Genomic DNA, 18,265 nt, shown 5'->3' on the forward strand with positions numbered 1-18,265 from the left:
AGGAAAAAGGGGTCTCGGCTCCAGCCACCCCATTCGTGGGACACAGCAGAGGCCTTTGTAGAAACAAAGTCTGCTGTGTGAGGGGTTTAAACATTGGCATAAAAGTCTTATAAGGTGGGGAGATAAAGAGTCTTGAATTTCTTGTCCTAAATACAATGTTTACAGTATTGGGTAGAAAAGCCTCATCGCTGATCATACCTACACAATCCAGGGGCTTCATGGAAAAAGAACTGAATTTTCAGCTGGAGCCAAGGCAGGAGCAGCGGCCCAGTCAGGCCCATAAAAGCCTTTGGACCCCCAAAGAAGGGTTCTTCTGCGGCAGCCCTGCAGGGGCTCTAACACACACTCCTGAGGCTAGAACACAGGCTGGAACGTGAGGCCTGAAAAGCTTTAGTTTATAAAAGAAACCAGTTTGCAAAGAGGAAGACTGCAAGCCACTAACACCCCACACCTCCCACCCCACACCCTGCACCCCACTTCCCACCCCACACCCCGCAGCCACTACCACCAAGGCCAACAGAACAGATAGAACTAGTGCCAGAAAGCCAGCACATGCAAATATATGCAAATGTGAAAGAAAGCCTTGCATAATGCAAATGACCCATAAAAGTTCCATTTGTTTGTGTGGGGAGCTGCTGGATGCCTAACCCTCCTCCTACTTGCAGCCTACCTCTTCCCTTGGAAGCGTGTCTCCCCCTGCCTCGACCCCCACCCCACAAACACACGGGTTTCTCTGTGTAGCCCTGGCTGTTCTCCAATTCACTCTGTAGATCAGGCTGGCCTTGAACTCAGAGATCTGTCTGCACCTTCCTAGGGCTGGGATTAAAGGTGGTAGTGGCCCGCTAAAGATTTATTTATGTATTTGATGGACATGCGTATTTTGTACATGTTTATGTGTGTACATTTGCATACCAGAAGAAGGCACTGGATCCCATGCCAGTGCAATTATAGACAGTTGTGAGCTGCCACGTAGGTGCTGGGACTTGAACTCAGGAGCTCGGGAAGAGCAGCCAGTGCTCTCAGCCACTGAGCCACCGTCCCTCCAGCCCCTATTCCTTCTTTCTTACTAGCTCCATCCAGTTCTTTCCCCCAGGACATGAGACCCTGGAATAACCCCAACCACACATGGCCACTGAACCCCATTATTTATCCATATCGACCAGACCCAGGGTCGTGGGAGGAGGAGCTTGGCTTCCCAGCACAGAGGGTAACCCCGGGAGCCTGGCAGCTCCTGGTGGAGAAACCCCCTGTCTTCCTGGGACCACAGTAGCCACTGGAAGCCTCCAGGGACTCTGGACTCTGTGAGCACCAAGGACAGGGATGTTCTGTGGGCCTGGTGAAGATGCTTCCAGCAGGGGTGAGTGTGGGGGGGTCTGGGGCAGGCCATGGACAATGACGGGCCTCTCAGGCTCTGGCACAGCTGCCACCTACCTTCCCCGACTTTCCCTTGGAAGTGTGTCGTCGTGGTGACAGCTCCTCGGCTTCCCATCACCCGCATCCTCTGTCCTCCACTTGCCCCGTGCTCCCTCCTCTCCACATCCTCTGCTGGCTCTCCCCTTCCGCCTCGCTCCTCTCTCTAAATGCACCTGGCAGGGCTCTCCAGAGAGGAAGAGGAACACCTCCCTACCGCCCAATGCCCCAGAACTGTTCTTGACCTCAGTGACTCTGGGAGAAGACAAAGAAAAAGGAGCCCAGCTGAGGGTGTCTGTGCAGCACCCCAGGGAGGGACTAAACAGTGATGAGGAGAAGCCGAGCACCACAGGGCCCATCCAGCAGGGAAGGGACCCAGGAGGGCGGTCCTCTTCTCTCCGGTTCCCAAAGCCTGAAGAACGCTTGTCACCTGCTAATGGGACCCGGCAGGTAGAACTAGATCACAGGCTGAAATGAAGATGTCAGACCACAAAGCAAGGGACAGTAACCAGACCTGGCAGCTGCTCAGCCGGTGGGAGCCGCCCGCCCCCACACACATGCACACACACACACACACACACACACACACACACACACACGGCACACACATGCACACACACGCACACACACACACACACGGCACACACGTGCACACACACATACATACGCACACACACATGCACACACACACGCACACACACACACACACACACACACACTGTCTCCCACGGCCCTCAGCTCATCGAGCCGTCTCCCTCCACATGCAGCCCACAGATGGATGCAGAACTGTCACAGATGCACCAGCTAAACTCCAGGCTGGACCCACTGATCCATCTTGTCAGATCAGGCTTAAGTTTTTCAAAACTTTTTTTTTTAATGGAGAATTTCAAAAACAGAGAAATGGTGCTGGAGAGGTGACTTCCTGCTTAAGAATGGACCCCATCCCTGCAGAGGACCTGAGTTCTGCTCCCAGCACCCAGGATGCGCCTCTCACAGCTGCCTGTAACTTCAGCTCCAGGGAGATCTGACACATAAGCACATAGCCACAAGCGTACACAGTATTAAAAATCAAAAGAAGAAAAAAAAAAAGCCAGGTGTAGAGGCGCATGCCTTCAATCCCAGCACTTGAGAGACGGATGATCCCAATCCCAGCAGAGGCAGGTGGATCTCTGTGAGTTCCAGGACAGCCAAAGCTACATAGTGAGACCGTTTCTCAAACCATCCCCACCCCAAAGTTTTGGGTTTTGTTTGTTTGGAGACAGGATTTATCTGTGTAGCCTTGGCTGCCCTGGACTCACTTTGTAGATCAGGCTGGCCTCGAATTCACAGCGATCCGCCAGCCTCTGCCTCCTAAATGCTGGGATTTGAGGCGTGCGCCATCATGCTCTGACCAAATTTTTTTTAACAAAAATCTTAAAAAACAAACAAAGTTGCAAAACATAATCTAATCTAATGAACCTTAAAGTGGCCACTGCCCAACAGCCACAGCATCTGTCTGGACCCACCCTCCCCCTTATTCTGAAGCCAACCCCAGCCGTGCACCATGTTTCCTGTCCATGTGTCTGCCACATATCTGTGTTAGCTACTGTGGCTATGACAAATACCTGACAAAAGCTACTCAAGAAAGGGTTTGCTTGGCAGAGGAGCCATGGCAGCCGGGACGGGAGGCGGTCAGTCACACTGCAGCCACAGTGATTAGGATGGAGGCTGGGGCTCTGCTCACTGTCTCGTCAGCCTGTGGACAGTGCCACTCGCCTTCAGGGTGGGTCTCCTGTCCCCAGTTAATTCTCTCAGAAAGCATCCTTACAACAAGGCCAGGTGATTAAACCCAGTCATGTTGACTGTGAAGACTGAATATCCACAATGCCTGGAAAAGATAAGAACTTTTAAAATATACTACTTTTAAAATATAGTACTTTTAAATACACTACATTTGCTTATTGTGTGTATATGTGCACAACACACACTCAGAGGTCAAAGGTGAGCTCGTGGAGGTTGCCTCTCTCCTGCCACCATGTGGGCCTTAGATTCAGATCGTGCAGCGTGGCAGCAAGCCCTGTAGCCACTGAACTGTCTCTATGCCCAGGCTCCTCATCTGCTGAGTAAAAACACTACGATCAGGTGTCAAAAAACAAAAGATGCTGGCAAGATGGCTCATCAGGTAAAGGTGCCTACACCAGACCTTACAACCAAAGTAAGTCAGTGCTTGAAGCTCACATGGTGGAAGGAAAAAACTCAGTTCCTTCAAGTTGGCCTCTGACCTCCACCCTCCCACCCTCATAATAGCATGTGTGCCCAATCTCTCTCTCTCTCTCTCTCTCTCTCTCTCTCTCTCTCAAGCAAATAAATGTTACACAAAAAAAAAACAGTGCTCCAAGCTATTGCCACTTTTTATGTCAAATGTGTTTGCTTGCTTGCTTGCCTGTTTATGATTTGGGTTTTTTTTTTTTTTTTTAGACAGGGTTTATCTGTGTAACCCTGGCTGTCCTAGACTCACTTTTTTGACCAGGCTGGCCTCAAACTCACGGCAAACCACCTGCCTCTGGGACTAAAGGTGTGTGCCATCATCATAACCACTGGCTCAAGCGTGTGTGTGTTTTAAGATTTATTTATTTATTATGTATATAGTGCGCTTTGCCTGCATGTACACCTGCAGGCCAGAAGAGGGCATTAGAGGCTATAGATAGTTGTGAGCCACCACCATGTGGTTGCTGGGAATTGAACTCAGGTCCTCTGGAAGAGCAGTCAGTGCCCTTAACCCCTGAGCCATCTCTCCAGCCCCTCAAATGTGTGTTTTTAAAAGTCTATTTTCACACTTGAAAAGGTGGGAGCCATAGCCCTGAACGTCCGCCTCGTGTCTGTCTGTAAGTGTTCCCTCAACCTAGCAACGTCTCCAACACTGCTGTGAGGAACAATTTCAGGCTAGAACCTGGGTCAGACTCTCCTGTGCTTGTCATTCTGGCTTGCCTTCAGCTGAGCTGAAAACAGCTACACAGTGTCTGGGCTGGGCTGGGCTGGGCTGGGCTGGGCTGGGCTGGGTTGGGCTGGGCTCACCAGAAGGAGGGGAAAGGTGGACTAGGGGCAGTGCACTCTGGGCCGCAGGCCATGGCCAAAGGCACGCTCAGAAAAGTAAGTGGCCTTAGCATGAGGTCCTAACTAAGGGGTCTTAACTGAGGCGAGTGTCAACTGGCAGAGGGGTGGGGAGGAAGAGGCCCAGGACCTTCAGACTCCAGCACCAGCAAACCCTAAGGAAAGCTGGCTTAGCTCCCAGAGCCTGGTCTGAGACAACTTGGAGGAAGGGGGTTGGAGGAGAAAGCAATTGGGCTGGAAATGTCTTCTCTTGGTTGGGGGGGGGGGCAGCTGCAGCAGAGCGGGCTTAGCCAGCCTGGGTGCCACGCTGGCAGAGCCACTGCTGTGAATTGGGAGACGTGTGAGGTTCCTTGGGGATCCCTGAAACCACTTTGGCAGGGAACCCGGGGAAGGCTGGACTTCTCCCAAATGGTGGGTGGTGAAGGAAGCAGTCCCCCAGCTGGTTACCACAGAGGAGAAAGCTGAATGGAGTCCCAAGCCCCCCTAAATTGTCATGGGAACCAGGGTTTCCTGGATGGTTGGGTAGCCGGTAAGTCTATCCCTTTGGTTGCTACCTTCCTGCAAGTGTGTGTAGGTGCACATGTGCACCTGCGCTCTCTCTCTCTCTCTCTCTCTCTCTCTCTCTCTCTCTCTCTCTCTCTCTCTCTCTCACACACACACACACACACACACACACACACACACACTCAAGCTGTCTGCCTCCAGTCGGCTCTGAATGACTGTTTACTTACCCGCCTGTCCAAGCAGTCACTGGGATTCCTTCTTCTGTATTAAGCAGTTTCTGTCATCGCCACTTCACACGCCCTGCTCACATCTTTCCTCTCTGCATCCTACAAGCAGGTTTCTGACAAGTCCATTTCCCTACAAAGAGGGGGAAGGTGTTGGAGGTGAGGTGGTGGGAGGGTCTCTGTCTTAAAGCAGGAGCCCAGCAATTGTGAGCTCCAAGGCCCCCTAGCCAGGGCTGAGCAGAGGCCAGAGCGCATGGGGGTGCTGGAGAACCCCAGGCTTCCTGAGCACCAGATGTGCCCTGCACATACACATCAGACATGTAGACCTGTGTGTGAGCGAGCTGTTAAAACTAGGCACTCATGGTCCTGAGGGGCCTGGGGGCCAGGGACGTAGCTCAGTTGGAAGCATGCTTACCCAGCTGGCGTCTGAACCTCAGTACCAGATAAACTGGAGGTGCTGGTATGTAATGGAAGTTTGGTTTCTTTGTAAACTCAGTTGGGTTATGTAACTATGTTTTTGTTCTAATCCTAAGGGTGATAGTTTAGTTTGGGCTTTAGCTTCCCGGCACCTGTTAATTGTCTTGTGAGGGGCGTGGCTTTTGTCTGCTGGCTGTCCTTGCACAGTATCGCAGTATCGTGAGCTAGGGCTCTGAGGCTATAAATAAGAACACAGAGAGAGCACGTGGGAGGTGGACAAGGGGAGGGGAGGGGGATGGGATGGGATGGGATGGGGAGGGGAGAGGGTGGGGGAGGGGAAGGGGGAGGGGAAGGAGGATGGCTTGATGTTGGCCAATGGTGTATAGCAGTTTGAAGAGACCAGAGATAGATAGAGAGAAAGCTTTGGGGGAGCAGTGGCTTGGAGGAGACTGCTGGCTGCGTCTCCTATTGACAGAGATAAGTATTGCCCCACAAGAACCCAATTGATCCTAAACAGCCAGGAGAAGCAAAGGGGCCCCCTTCCCCCACTAACCTTTTTCCTATGTACAGTTGGAGGTTGGAAGGGAGGTTGAGACCTAAACACCCCAAATAAAGTAGAGCATGAAAGAAAGAGCCGGGAGTGGTGGTGTACACCTTTAATCCCAGCACTTGGGAGGCAGAGGCAGGTGGATTACTGTGAGTTCGAGGCCAGCCTGATCTACAAAGTGAGTCCAGGACAGCCAAGGCTAACACAGAGAGACCCTGTCTCAGAAAAAAAAAAAAAAAGAAGAAGAAGAAAGAAAGAAAGAAAAGAAAAGAAAGAAAGAGCACTACAGTGGTACACACCTAGCACCCAGGAGGTGGAGGCAGGGGATTAGAAGCCCAAAGTCAAAAGTCACTCTTAGCTAGGCAGTGCATTTGAGGATAGTTACGGGAAACCAGCTTTTTATTCTTCTTCTTTTTTCTTTTTTTCTTTCTTTCTTTCTCCTCCTCCTCCTCTTCTCCTCCTCCTCCTCTTCTTCTCCCCCCCCCACTCTCTCTCCATCCCTGGGGTGTCTGCACTGGTCCTGTCCCTGCATCTCCCAGTCTTACCTTTGTGCTGATTGTCACAGGCTGCCCCGTAGCTTAGCTTCCTGGGCACCTTGCCTGCTGGCTGGAGACTGGTGGGAGGGAGAAGAAGCCACAGCGCTCTCCTCGGTGCTTTGGGGTGTCTGCCAGCACCTACTGGCTTCCATGGCTTTTCCTTCCTTGCAGCCCAGGTTCTCAGCAGTGAGCTCTGTCCCACCATCTGAGGCAAAACAGATCCCATCACCGGGCCCTGCCCCTCCCCCGCCCCGGGTGAGCTCTGGTCATCTCATGTCCCCTGTTTCAGCTCTTCTGAGCCTCCTGATTCCTTCTGTGAGCCGCCTGGTAGGACTCAGGTTCCAGCCAGGTGCCGTAGCGCATTCCTGTAATCTTGTACTTCGGAGGTAGAAGCCCGAGAATTTGGAGTTCAAGTACATGCCTGGCTACATGGCAAGTTCAAGGCCAGCCTGAACTACCTGAGAGCCTGTTGCCAAAAGAAACACTAGGCTGGGCGTGATGACACACCCACGCCTTTAGTCACAGCACTTGGAAGCAGAGACAGGAGGATTTCTGTGAGTTCAAAGTCAGTCTGGTCGAGCCGGGTGTGGTGGCGCACGCCTTTAATCCCAGCACTCGGGAGGCAGAGGCAGGCTGATAGCTGTGAGTTCGAGGCCAGCCTGGTCTACAAAGCGAGTCCAGGACAGCCAAGGCTACATAGAGAAACCCTGTCTCGAAAAACAAACAAACAAACAACAACAACAACAAAAACAAAGTCAGTCTGGTCTACATGGCAAGTTCTAGAACAGCCAGAGCAACACAGGGAGGCCCGGTCTCAAAAACAAAACAAAACAAAACAAAATACTGCCTCCCCAGGCAAACAAACCTACAATCAGGTTCCTGTGTGACCGTCAACATCTTACACTGAGCACCCACAGAAGTGCCCTGCTGCCTCTTGGCACCTGAAACTTTGGTTCCCACCCACCCTCCTCTCTCAGCTGACTTCTGGCCTCTCAGCTGACGGTCCCTTGTAGCTACCATCAAAACTGATAAAGACTAGAATTGAGCAGGAGAGGTCTCCTGAAAACCTTGACCCCTGACCTGAAAAGCACTTATTCAACTGAAAATGAAAATGTCTCTGTTTATAGTTTCCCACTACAGCGAGCATAATTGATAGCTTTAAAACAGAAGGGGGAAGTGTAGTGACAATTTTGGAATATTTTTGGTTTATTATTTTTTTAATTTCTTAAAATTTATTTTCATTTTATGTGCATTGGTGTTTTGCCTGCACGTATGTCTATGTCGTGGTGTCGGATCATGTGGAACTGGAGTTGCAGACAGTTGTGAGCCACCATGTGGGTGCTGGGAATTGAACCCAGGTCCTCTGGAAGAGCAGCCAATGTTCTTAATCACTGAGCCGTGTCTCCAGCCCTTGTTTGGTTTCTTTTAAAACACAGAAATATTATAAGAATGTGCTTCTGTTTTAATCCCAGGCGTGGGGCCGCTGCAGACTGTCCACAGCAGCTGACTATGATTTGCCTCGTCCTCTAGCAGAGGCGTGGTTTTGCCAGCTGCAGATAGTTTCTGTGATTGTGTGGCATTTGGAATTCTGGGAACTTTTCAGAGGGTACATAAATGCAAAGGTCCCAAGATGTGCGGTTGGTGGTTGTCGGTCATTTAGGGGGTTGTTTGTGGTTTGTTAGTAGTCATGGTCACAGAAGAAGCAAAAGGAAAGAAATTAGATTCAGGGATTTTCCTAATTCCTCTCCGCCCTCCCTCCTTGTTTCTCTCCTATCTAGTGATGTGGGGTGGGGGGTGGGGGTGGTGAAACTGGGGGATAAAGAATGGGAAAAAGGAACCCACAAAGTAGCAAAGCCCAGCTACAGCCCTTGCCTACCACAACCTACTTTCCTCTTAACAGCATCCAGAATGACCTCAAGACAACACTCGGGTCGTGTCTCCTGCCTAGAACCCACAGTGGTGGTCCATGCAGGGTCTCCCCAGCCAGGACCCACAAGGATGCACAAAGTAAGGGCCGTAAGCGCTCTGCTGAGAGGCTGGGCCCTCGGCTCTGAGGCCGGGGGAGGCTTTAGATTTGGACAGCAGGTAAGAAGCTGCTGTTGATAGGAACAGACTGGGCAGAACACCCTGGGGAGCCGCATCACTGTCCACACGCAGCCTGAGTCTCCAACTTCAGGACGCCAAGTCATGTTGTCAGATGGGCTGGGGGGCGAATCCCTGACAGGAATGGGCCCCACGGCCAAGGCTCCCCAGAGCACTCCAGCTCAGGCTGAGTTTTCCACTGCAGGGGTGTGGCTGACCCCATAGCTGCTGGGCTCTGTGCCCTGACCCAGGGACTGTGCAGTCAGGGCAGTTCAGGGAGAAGCCCCGCCCCGCCCCACCCTGCCCCACCCCCATCCTCTCCGGGTTGGGGAGCTGCAGGGATCTCTCTGGTTGCAGAAGTCCTGTCCTTCCCTGTCCTGGCTTCCCACCGGTACCCTTCCCCCTCCCACACCTCTCTCACCACCCACAGCGGCAAAGACTCAGCGAGAGCCTCAGAAGACAGGTGCCTGTCTTTGGCTCTTTTCTTTTAAGAAGAAAAACAACGAAGAAGCAAAAGCCCAGGAAATCGAGGAGGGAGGAGGGAGCCTGTGTTCTGAGAAAATGTGACATCAGCGGAACTGAACTCCGCCCACCCAGATGAAAGCAGGAAGGCCATAGATCTGGTGCACCCCCTCTCGGTATTGGTGTTGGGGCCAATGCTGCTTAACCCTGGCCTTCTGATCCCCCAGCTCCACCCCCCCACCCCCACCCCCAGGAGTTCCCTTTGCCTTTGCTCTGGCTCCTGGGCTCCAGATCTCAAGACTGCACCCCACCATCGGGTAGGAGGGGCTCCCTACTGGTGGCCTCAGGTTGTTTGGCAAAGCCTCAGTGTTCATTTAGGGGCTGGCTCTCTGTTCCCTGCCTTGGAGAGAATTTAGCCCTCAAGGAGGTTGGACTGGATTCCTGCTTTCCTCACTGACCTTTGACCTCACTGACCTTTGACCTTGGCTCTGCTGAACACAGAGGGTTTTAAGTATTGTAGGTGCTCCAGGATGGGGAGTGGGATAAAGTGACAGTTGGGGTCTTCAGAAAGTCCCATGGGGTACAGTGACCCAAGGCCGTGAGGTAGACCTGAGAGGGGCACAAAGAAAGTGTGGAGGCTGGCTGGGGCGGCAGTGGCGCACACCTTTAATCCCAGCACTCAAGGAGGCAGAGGCAGGTGGATCTCTGTGAGTTTGAGGCCAGCCTGGTCTACAGAGCAAGTCCAGGACAGCCAGGATTACACAGAGAAACTCTGTCTGGGAAAAAAAAGAAAAAAGAAAAAGTGTGGAGGCTGAACACAGGGCACATGCTGTAACCCCAGCACTGGGCAGGTGCGGGGGGCAGTCAGGAACCCAAGGCCAGCCTGATCTACATATGGCCCAACAGATACGATCCCTAGAACCAGGTTCAGTTCTCAGCACCCACATGGCAGCTCACAACTGTCTGTAACTCTAAGATCTGACACCCTCACACCGACGCACATAAATTAAAATTAAATTTAAAAAAATTTTAAAAAGACACCCAAACATTAAAAATAAATTCATTAATTTTAAAAAGGAAAGGTGGCAGCAGGTTTTTCTTAATCCCAAGGGTTGTGTGACCCCAAGAGCTGGGGCAACCAGTCTGTGAAGAAAACCCCCACACACCACTCCCTGTTCCATCCTGCAGCTACCTCCCTAGGTTCCTGCCCTTTCCATGCATTTAAAAACTATATTTCTATTATGTAGGGGTGTGCGAGTGTGGCTCCATCCATCCGTGTCTTCACCTGTGAGGAGGCCAGAGACATTAGCTCCCCGGGGCTGGAATTACAAACACTAATGAGCCACCACATTGGTGGTAGGAGTCAAACCCAGGTCCTCTGGGAGAGCAGCCAGAGCTCCTAACGGCCAGGCCATCCCTCCAGCCCCGTGCTCCACCTGCCCGGCTCTGCCCAGCCTATCGAACCCCATAAAGCGCTGAGTTCTCACTGTGCACAGGATCTCTCTAGGAGACCCCAAGCCTGTTAGTGCATACCTGGCCCCACTCTGCCGCTGGAGACTCTTACAGAAAGTAGAGCCGCCTCCTCGGCATAGCCCGGATGGCCAAGCTGCCGCCATGAGTTCTGACAAATTGTCCCAGTGTGGCTCTGATGTGTTAGTGGCCGGGGGCGGGGGTGGGGGCCGGGGGTGCGGGGAAAGAGGGCTAGGACCATCGTCTTAGGGGTTTCCTCCTATGAGAGCCAAGGAGCTGGTCCACCCACTGCAGGAGCGCTTCCCCAGAGCCGGCCCACGCTCTTCCTCCATCTCCGGATCCTCTCCTTTTCTGAGTACCCTTGGATGAGGGGCAATTATTCCAGAGACTCAGAAGGGCATGTTTTCCTCCCCTGAGGGAAAAAGGAAATATGTCCAAGTCTATTTGTTTAAGTTATTCAGCCGCTGGAGCACCAAAACACATGCCGAGAGCACCAGGGTTTGCCCGCGGTTAGCCCGTCAGCACCACGGACAACGCACCAGGCCGGGATGGCCCAGCCCCAGGCGGCTGAGGGCTCAAAGCTGAGGAGGGGGTAGACGGACCGACTCTCTCTCTCTCTCTCTCTCTCTCTCTCTCTCTCTCTCTCTCTCTCTCTCTCTCTCTCTCTCTCTCTCCTTCTTTTCACTGAAACTTGAAGGGACGTTGTACAAGGAATGTCACTGCCCAGCCCAGTTGTCTGGTAATCAGCCATTCTCAGTGCCCTGCACGGAAAGGCAATTAAAGCAAGAATTAAAAAGCCATCACATCATTTAAAATCCAATAACACGGCCGGCCTGAAATGTGTCCTCAGTCCCTGGGGAGGGTGGAGGTGGGGCGTGGGAAGGTGGAGAGGGCAGAAGGCTGCAGCAAGGAGAGAAGACGAATGAGTCAGAGAAACCCAGGTGGTTCAGGAAGAAGATGGAGACGCCAGGCCTTCCAGCACACAGCTAATCTTTGTTACCCAACCCGTGACCCTGTGGCCCTGCCTTAGCAAGGTTCTGAATCCCCTGGCATTGATTACTATCAATTTGCTTTCCTTACACTGGCCAGGGCAAGGGGGCTGGGCAGTTCCCCTCATCAGTGTGTATGTGCTGACTTGGGGAGGGGTGTGGGGGAGGGATGTGGGTGATCAGGTACCCTGAATTACTCAGAGCTGGCTTTACTGAGTTAATCCACCCCCTCCACCCACAACCCAGCAAGACTGTCTCCAAACATGAGGTTGGGGGGGGGGGGGAGAAAAAAGAAAACCCTCACGGTTCCTGCACAAAGCCAGTCTGGCTGTTTCTGCCTTTGGCTGGCTGGGTCTAGAGAATTCACAAACACTCCTTATGGTCTGAGCTCTGAGGTTGCTTTCCACCCTTAAGGCAGCCAGACAATTCCTAATCTGCTCTGATGGCGTTAACCCTTTGCACATCACTGAAGCCTCCTGCAGTAATCTCCCCGCCACCAGCTGACTGCCTTGATGTGGCTCAGCCGAGAGAGGGGAGGCGCTTCCCTTTCATTCCCGGCCTCCTTAGAAGCTCAGGCCGGGGATTCGGGTTTGATGGGAGCTGTTCTTGCAACCTGTGCCTCCAGTCCCTTGGTGGGGCTTACATGTGTCGACTTAAAACAAACCTCCTTTTCCTCTCCTTTTCACAAAGCCAGCTGTGAGTGTGTGAAGGGAGCCTTTCTTTGGGGGTGGAATTCGGTCCTGACAGCTCAACTTTCATGAGCTTAGGCCCCGAGTGAATAGTGCTTAAACGGGCAGCTCTGGGATGGGGTTGCCTGAGAGCTGGGATGTGCTCTCAGAGTCCTGCAGTGTTCCTGATTGCAGTTTCCCCTTAATTTGTTTGCTCTTTCAAAAAAAAAAAAAAACCTAATTCTAGGAATTGCATTGGTGAGGGAGGGGGTGGGGTGGATCCAGCCTGGGGGAGGAAAAGCCAGCAGCTGCATGGAAGAAGGTTCAGATCCACAAAAAATGCTGAAAGTGTCTCAAGATGCCCTCAAAGCCATCCTGCCTGGGCAGGCCCGCGCTGCAGGGTGGACATGCCTCTGGTTGCACTGGCTAATGTCTAGGACATGTTTGGTGCAGACTTCAGCCAAATGGGACACTTGGCTGGCTGCTACAGGGACTTGGGGCTGTGTCACACACACACACACACACACACACACACACACACGCACACACACACACACATACCCCTCAGTATCAGGTCTGACCAGCAAATTCCTGTGTGGGCTGACTTACCCTCCTTACTACCCCAGGCCCCATGCATCCACCAAACCCTGATCCGCAAAAGAAGTGGGGTTTCCCCAGCACAAGGTCCCCCCTGTGTCAACTGCAGCTATTCGCGATCATAGCTGCTGGTTGTACCCCAACCCAGACGCCATCAGCCCAGCAAATGTGGGAAAAGGAAAGACTAAGGTTTGCTGACGTGATAAAAGCACAGTTTGGACAGCCTGGCGCTTCTCTGCCCTGGATCAGGCTGACATTTGAGGCAACTCTGGCTCCCGGCCATGCAGCACATAAAACCTCTACCAAGACTTGTCTCCTCCTTAAACATGAAAGCGCTAACTTTCCCACACTGTGGACTTCCTTAATCATTTATGAAAACGTGTCAGCTGTCTCTGCCTCCTCGTTGTAGAGCCTGGGTGCCCTGGATTGGGGAGGCGGAGAGCTGCCTGGCCAGAGGGTTGAAGAGAAAGGAGAGGCCAGCCTTTCCTTGTAATTAACGCATCACTTCCAAAGCCATGTGCTGTCTCCTCAAACACATCCATCATCTCTAAAAACTATAAATACATTTTAAAATTCAATCTCAAAAGAGATCAGATACCCTAAACCCGACTCACAGTGAGGGCTGAAGGAACACACTCCACTCCACAGACACCCAGCCATGTGGCCTGCTCTCAGCCCTGCCCCTGGAAGCAAAGTCATGTGTCACCTCCTAAAGTTTTATAGCCGTTGCTTTTGTGATAAACTCCCATAAACAGAAAGGGAACCCAGAAGCAAGCCAGGGACCGGGACCTTTCTAGAAGTATCTTAGCCACGCAGAGAAACATTGATGGGAAGCCAGCAGGGGTGCTGCTGGGAACCTGTGCTGAGCCCCAGGTGGCCCGCACCCATGGTCAATAGTCTGGGAGGCTGAAGAGAAGAGGGCTGCGTTTTATCAGCTTGTTTAGGGTCCAGGCTTCCCGTGCGTGTTTTGTGGACTCCACGGGAAATTGGAGATGCAGAGATGTTAATGCAAGCAGCCGAGGTAACTCTCAAACAAGCCACACAGCAAATTGGAAATTAGTGCAGAGCCTCTCTTTGGCTATATTTCCCTCCCCACCCCCCCACCTCCCCACCCCCCCACCCCCCGCCTGTCAGTGTCGCTTGTAAATCATTTGTGAGTTCTGAAACTAACAAAAATAAAAATAAAAAAGAGAGAGAGAAGTTACAGAGCCAGGGGTCACCACAGATAGTGGGGGGGGGATGAGGGGGGCTACACCATTCTCAGTGCTCTGCTTGACCTAGATTTGAAGGTGGCTGCTCCTAATTCTAGGTGTCCGCCTCCATCTCTGCTAGGGACACTGCGGACTTGGGGTGCACAGCTCGGCAGTCCCTCTGGGTTTCTTGCCTCCCCTCGGTCTTTGCTCAGACCAGCCTTGCACACCTGGTTCTCACCAGCTTTCTGAGCTGGGTTACTTTGAGCTCCGCCTCCCTCCAGCCACAGTCCTCTGCCTTTTTGAAAAAACCATCTAGAAAACAAGGCAGTATTTGTGGTGTCTCTCCTCCCGTCTGCTCTCAGGGGTATCTCCTGCCCTTTCGGGGCGAGGGGGCTCGGTGACCCAGGTCCAGCTGTTCCCTGGGACCGTCCCGGATCATAGTCCTGACCCTTTGACACCTCCCTGAGTTCAGTCTCCCCATGCTACGGCCCCCAATTTAGTATCATCTGCAAATTTAATTAACTTGTCTTTGCAGACTCATTCCAGGCCCTTAATGAAGATGTTCCGGAAGTGTGTGGCAAACAGTATTTCCAAGGTCACTAGGTTAAGAGCGTTAAGTGGCTAACACTCCTGCCCAGGATGGGGAGAAAGCGGCCATCAAGTGCCCACATGTGGCCTGAGCCATTTCCTCCAACTCCTCTGTGGCTTCCTTTCACAAGCCTGAGCTGGGTTTTCACACTCACTCACCCTGGCCCTGTGCACTCGTGACAGTTCCCATTTGGAAAATGAAGAGCATATATTATGTTTTCCTATTTTTGTCCAGTTCCTAACAGGAAAAGCAGCCGCTAATTGAGCATTTGTGGGGAGAGATGAGGTACAAAGCAAAGACAAAGCAGCCATTATTGGGCTTGTTATCCGGCTGGCCTACTCTCCATTCCTAATGCAGAAACCATGACTGGAAAATACCAAGCCAGCTAGCCCAGTGCTGCACGCCTCTCGACTGGCATCCAGGCAGGAGGATCACGGAGGCCAGCCTGGTCTATAGAGATGCCAGCTAGCCCAGTGTTGCACACCTCTCAACCTGGCATCCAGCCTGGTCTATAGAGACACCCAAGAAAGGAGAAGGGCAGGCCACCCCGTCCAGCAGCTCATGTGACCCCACTCGTTTGTGGACCTCTCCCTCCCTCACCACAGACTGCAGCTGCTGTGTTCTGTAGCTCTGCAGATACCTTGGACTGGCTGGGGTCCAGGAATGCTCCCAGACTGGAGGTACCAGCTATTTCCAGTTTTGCAGCCTTCCTCCTGCTCTGCTCCTCACTGAAGGCAATCCCATGGCAGTCCTCTCTCAGACAGAGACACCTCTGGACCTCAGCCCTGGTGAGGGACCTCAGCTGGGACTACAGGTGGGTTCTGACCTGCCCAGCTTTTTTATGTAGGTTTAAGTCCTCATGTCTACAAGCAAATGCTCACTTCAGACCTGTTTTCTTTTTTGTTTGTTTGTTTGTTGTTTTTGTTTTTGAGACAAGGTCTCACTATGTAGCCCTGGCTATCCTGGAGCTCACTATGTAGACCAGGCCGGCTTCAAACTGACAGAGATCCTCCTGCCTCTGCCTCTGAGTGCTGGGATTAAAGGTGTGTGCCACTGCTCCCACCACCACTCCTTAGCCTTCTTTTTTTAGTGGTGGTCTCAAGTAGCCCAGGCTAACCTCACATTTGCTACATAGCTGAAGCTGCTTTGAGTTCCTCCGCCTCCTGCCTCTAGCACTGAGTGCTGGAATTACAGACCTAGCTACCATGCTGAGCTAGTGACGCTGAGTTTCCAGTGGCCAGGAGATGGGCGAGGCAAGCTTCACACACAGCAGAGGCATCTGGGAACTATCTAGAGGCCCCAGTATCCCAGCCCTACACATGGTTTCCACCGGCTGAGGAATCCAGGCCTCCTCTCTGGGGCTCCCATCCGTGTGGTCAAAAGTCAAAAGGTTCCACAGGGAAGATGTATATAAGGACCCAGTGGGCCAGGCCGGGGGTAGCACATGGCAGCCGGAGAGCATCCTCCGAGCTGTGTAGACCACACTCCAGTGTAAGTAACTATGGGGAAGGTGGGTGGGGCAGGGCAGTGGGCATCCTCCTGCAGAGCATGTCCCAAGCCTTCTGGGTGGGCCATCCCCTCCTGCCCCTGTACCGTCAGCACATGCCCAACTGGGCTTTCAGACCCGGTTCCCTGAGCTGCCTCCCAGAACCCTAGAGGGGCCCACACATGGCACACGAGCAGCCAAGAAAAGCAGGGGAGAAGTGGGGAGCAGAGGCTGTTCAGGTGACGGTGAACCCAGCGGAGCTCAGCAGGGACATAGCCCTGCTTACCACGGTGGCTTTGCTCTGGACTTATAAATAATCTGGTCCCAAGGGAGACCCCACAGAGAGTCTCAGCCAGCCAGGCAATAGTCTCCAGTGATGGAAGAGGTCAGTCAGCCCTGATCACAAGACTAAGCCCCCACTTCGCGCTCGCTAAGGCGCAGACAAGTGTAGGTGACACGCAGGCTGCCAGCTGGATCAAGAAAATGAGCAGCAATTGGATTTTGCCTTTTTATATTTAAGGTTCCTATCGATTCCTATGGAGTGAATTAAATGTGAACAGCAGAAGTGAGAAGGCATCTGAGCGCCTCTGTGGAAGAAACGGGACACCTCAGTCTCAGCAGAGAGGGACCGTGGCTCCGGGACTCTGTCCACGAAGGCGCCCTTTGCCTGGGAATGAAATGCCATCAGAGTGGAAACTTGGGCTGTCCATGATCTCCGACGCTCACAAATGGAGAGGAAGGAGGGAGAGAGGGCTCAGGAATGGTGAGGAGGAGTGAGAGGACGTAGGCTGTGTGGTAGAGGCAGGCAACTGGGGAGGAGACAAGCCCTGGCAGAAAGGCGGGGCCAGGGAAGCTTCTCCCTGAAGTTGGAGCTGGGCGTGGAGAAGCTGGGAGACATGGAGAAGCTGGGAGACATGGAGAAGCTGGGAGACATGGAGAAGCTGGGAGACCATCTTCTCTGAGGAACGCATGCCAGGCCCTGGATCTGAACCTCTCAGTCCCTCCTGGGGCAGGAAGCTGACTACATCAGGTGGCCTGCACCTGACCCGCTTCTTCCTCCATAGACAGAGATGCTGTGCACTGGGACGTGGGGAGTGCCAGGTCAGAAGACACGGGCTCCAACCCTGCTGTTTCTGAATGAGCCACCAGAGGCTGGCGGCCAGCCTGGCCATGCCACCAGCCTGGGCCACCCTGACCTTCTTAAGCTGCCTCTACAGTCTCCATGCCCACCTCTGTTGGCACTTGCTTTTTAAACTATGGGGTATTGATGTCTCAGCCTCCCTTCAACTCCTTAACCCTCGGTAAGAGAAAGAATGTTAGTGGGGAGAGGGGGCACAGACTCTTTTACTTCTCCCAGATGTTTAGGGTCAATTGGGTTCTTTTTTTTTTTTAATTTTAATTTGTGTACATTGGCATGGGGGGTGTCAGATCTTGGAGTTACAGACAGTTGTGAGCTGCCATGTGGGTGCTGGGAATCGAACCAGGGTCCTTTGGAAGAGCAGGCAGTGCTCTTAACCACTGAGCCATCTCTCCAGCCCGTCAATTGGGTTCTTTTGGGGCAATACCAATCTCCATCAACAGCAAACGCAGCAAGCAGTCTCCGAGTCACTGTGTTGAAACATTTCTCCCCAGGTGCCACACTGTCTCTCTGGTCTCTCCTAACTGCTACATGTCTCACGCCACCACAGCATGCCACCCCCTTTCTCTCCAGGCTCTTCTGTTTATCTTCCTCAGGGTCCTATACCGCATCCCCCCCTCTCCTTGCTGCACAAGGAGGCCATTACCAGCTGGCAAAGACCACGCCCCACACGAGACAGTTACCTGTTGGGGCATGGTCTGATTTATTTTGATGCCAATTAGGGATGATAGGACAAAAAGTAGATTATTGAATCTACTTCTCAACTTAAAGCCTTAATTGTTACTCTCAAATAAGGATAATTTTAATTCATTGATATAAAATTTTATATATTGATATAAAATAAGTTTAATATTGCTACATTG

General features: G+C 52.5%; 1 protein-coding gene across 1 annotated transcript in view; it reads left to right on the forward strand.

The window, feature by feature from the left end:
* The window catches only part of LOC311581140 (uncharacterized protein), a 48,502-nt gene extending 30,684 nt beyond the window's left edge, over positions 1 to 17,818 (forward strand). Inside the window, exons 4-5 of the mRNA XM_084753174.1 lie at positions 16,785 to 17,027; positions 17,329 to 17,818. Coding sequence (XP_084609300.1) covers positions 16,785 to 17,027; positions 17,329 to 17,405 — 320 coding nt within the window. The 3' untranslated portion in view covers positions 17,406 to 17,818. The remainder of the gene's footprint in view (positions 1 to 16,784; positions 17,028 to 17,328) is intronic.
* Positions 17,819 to 18,265: the final 447 nt, after the last annotated feature.

Source organism: Acomys minous (genome assembly GCF_964271855.1).
Source record: "Acomys minous genome assembly, chromosome: 13".
Lineage (NCBI taxonomy): Eukaryota > Metazoa > Chordata > Mammalia > Rodentia > Muridae > Acomys > Acomys minous.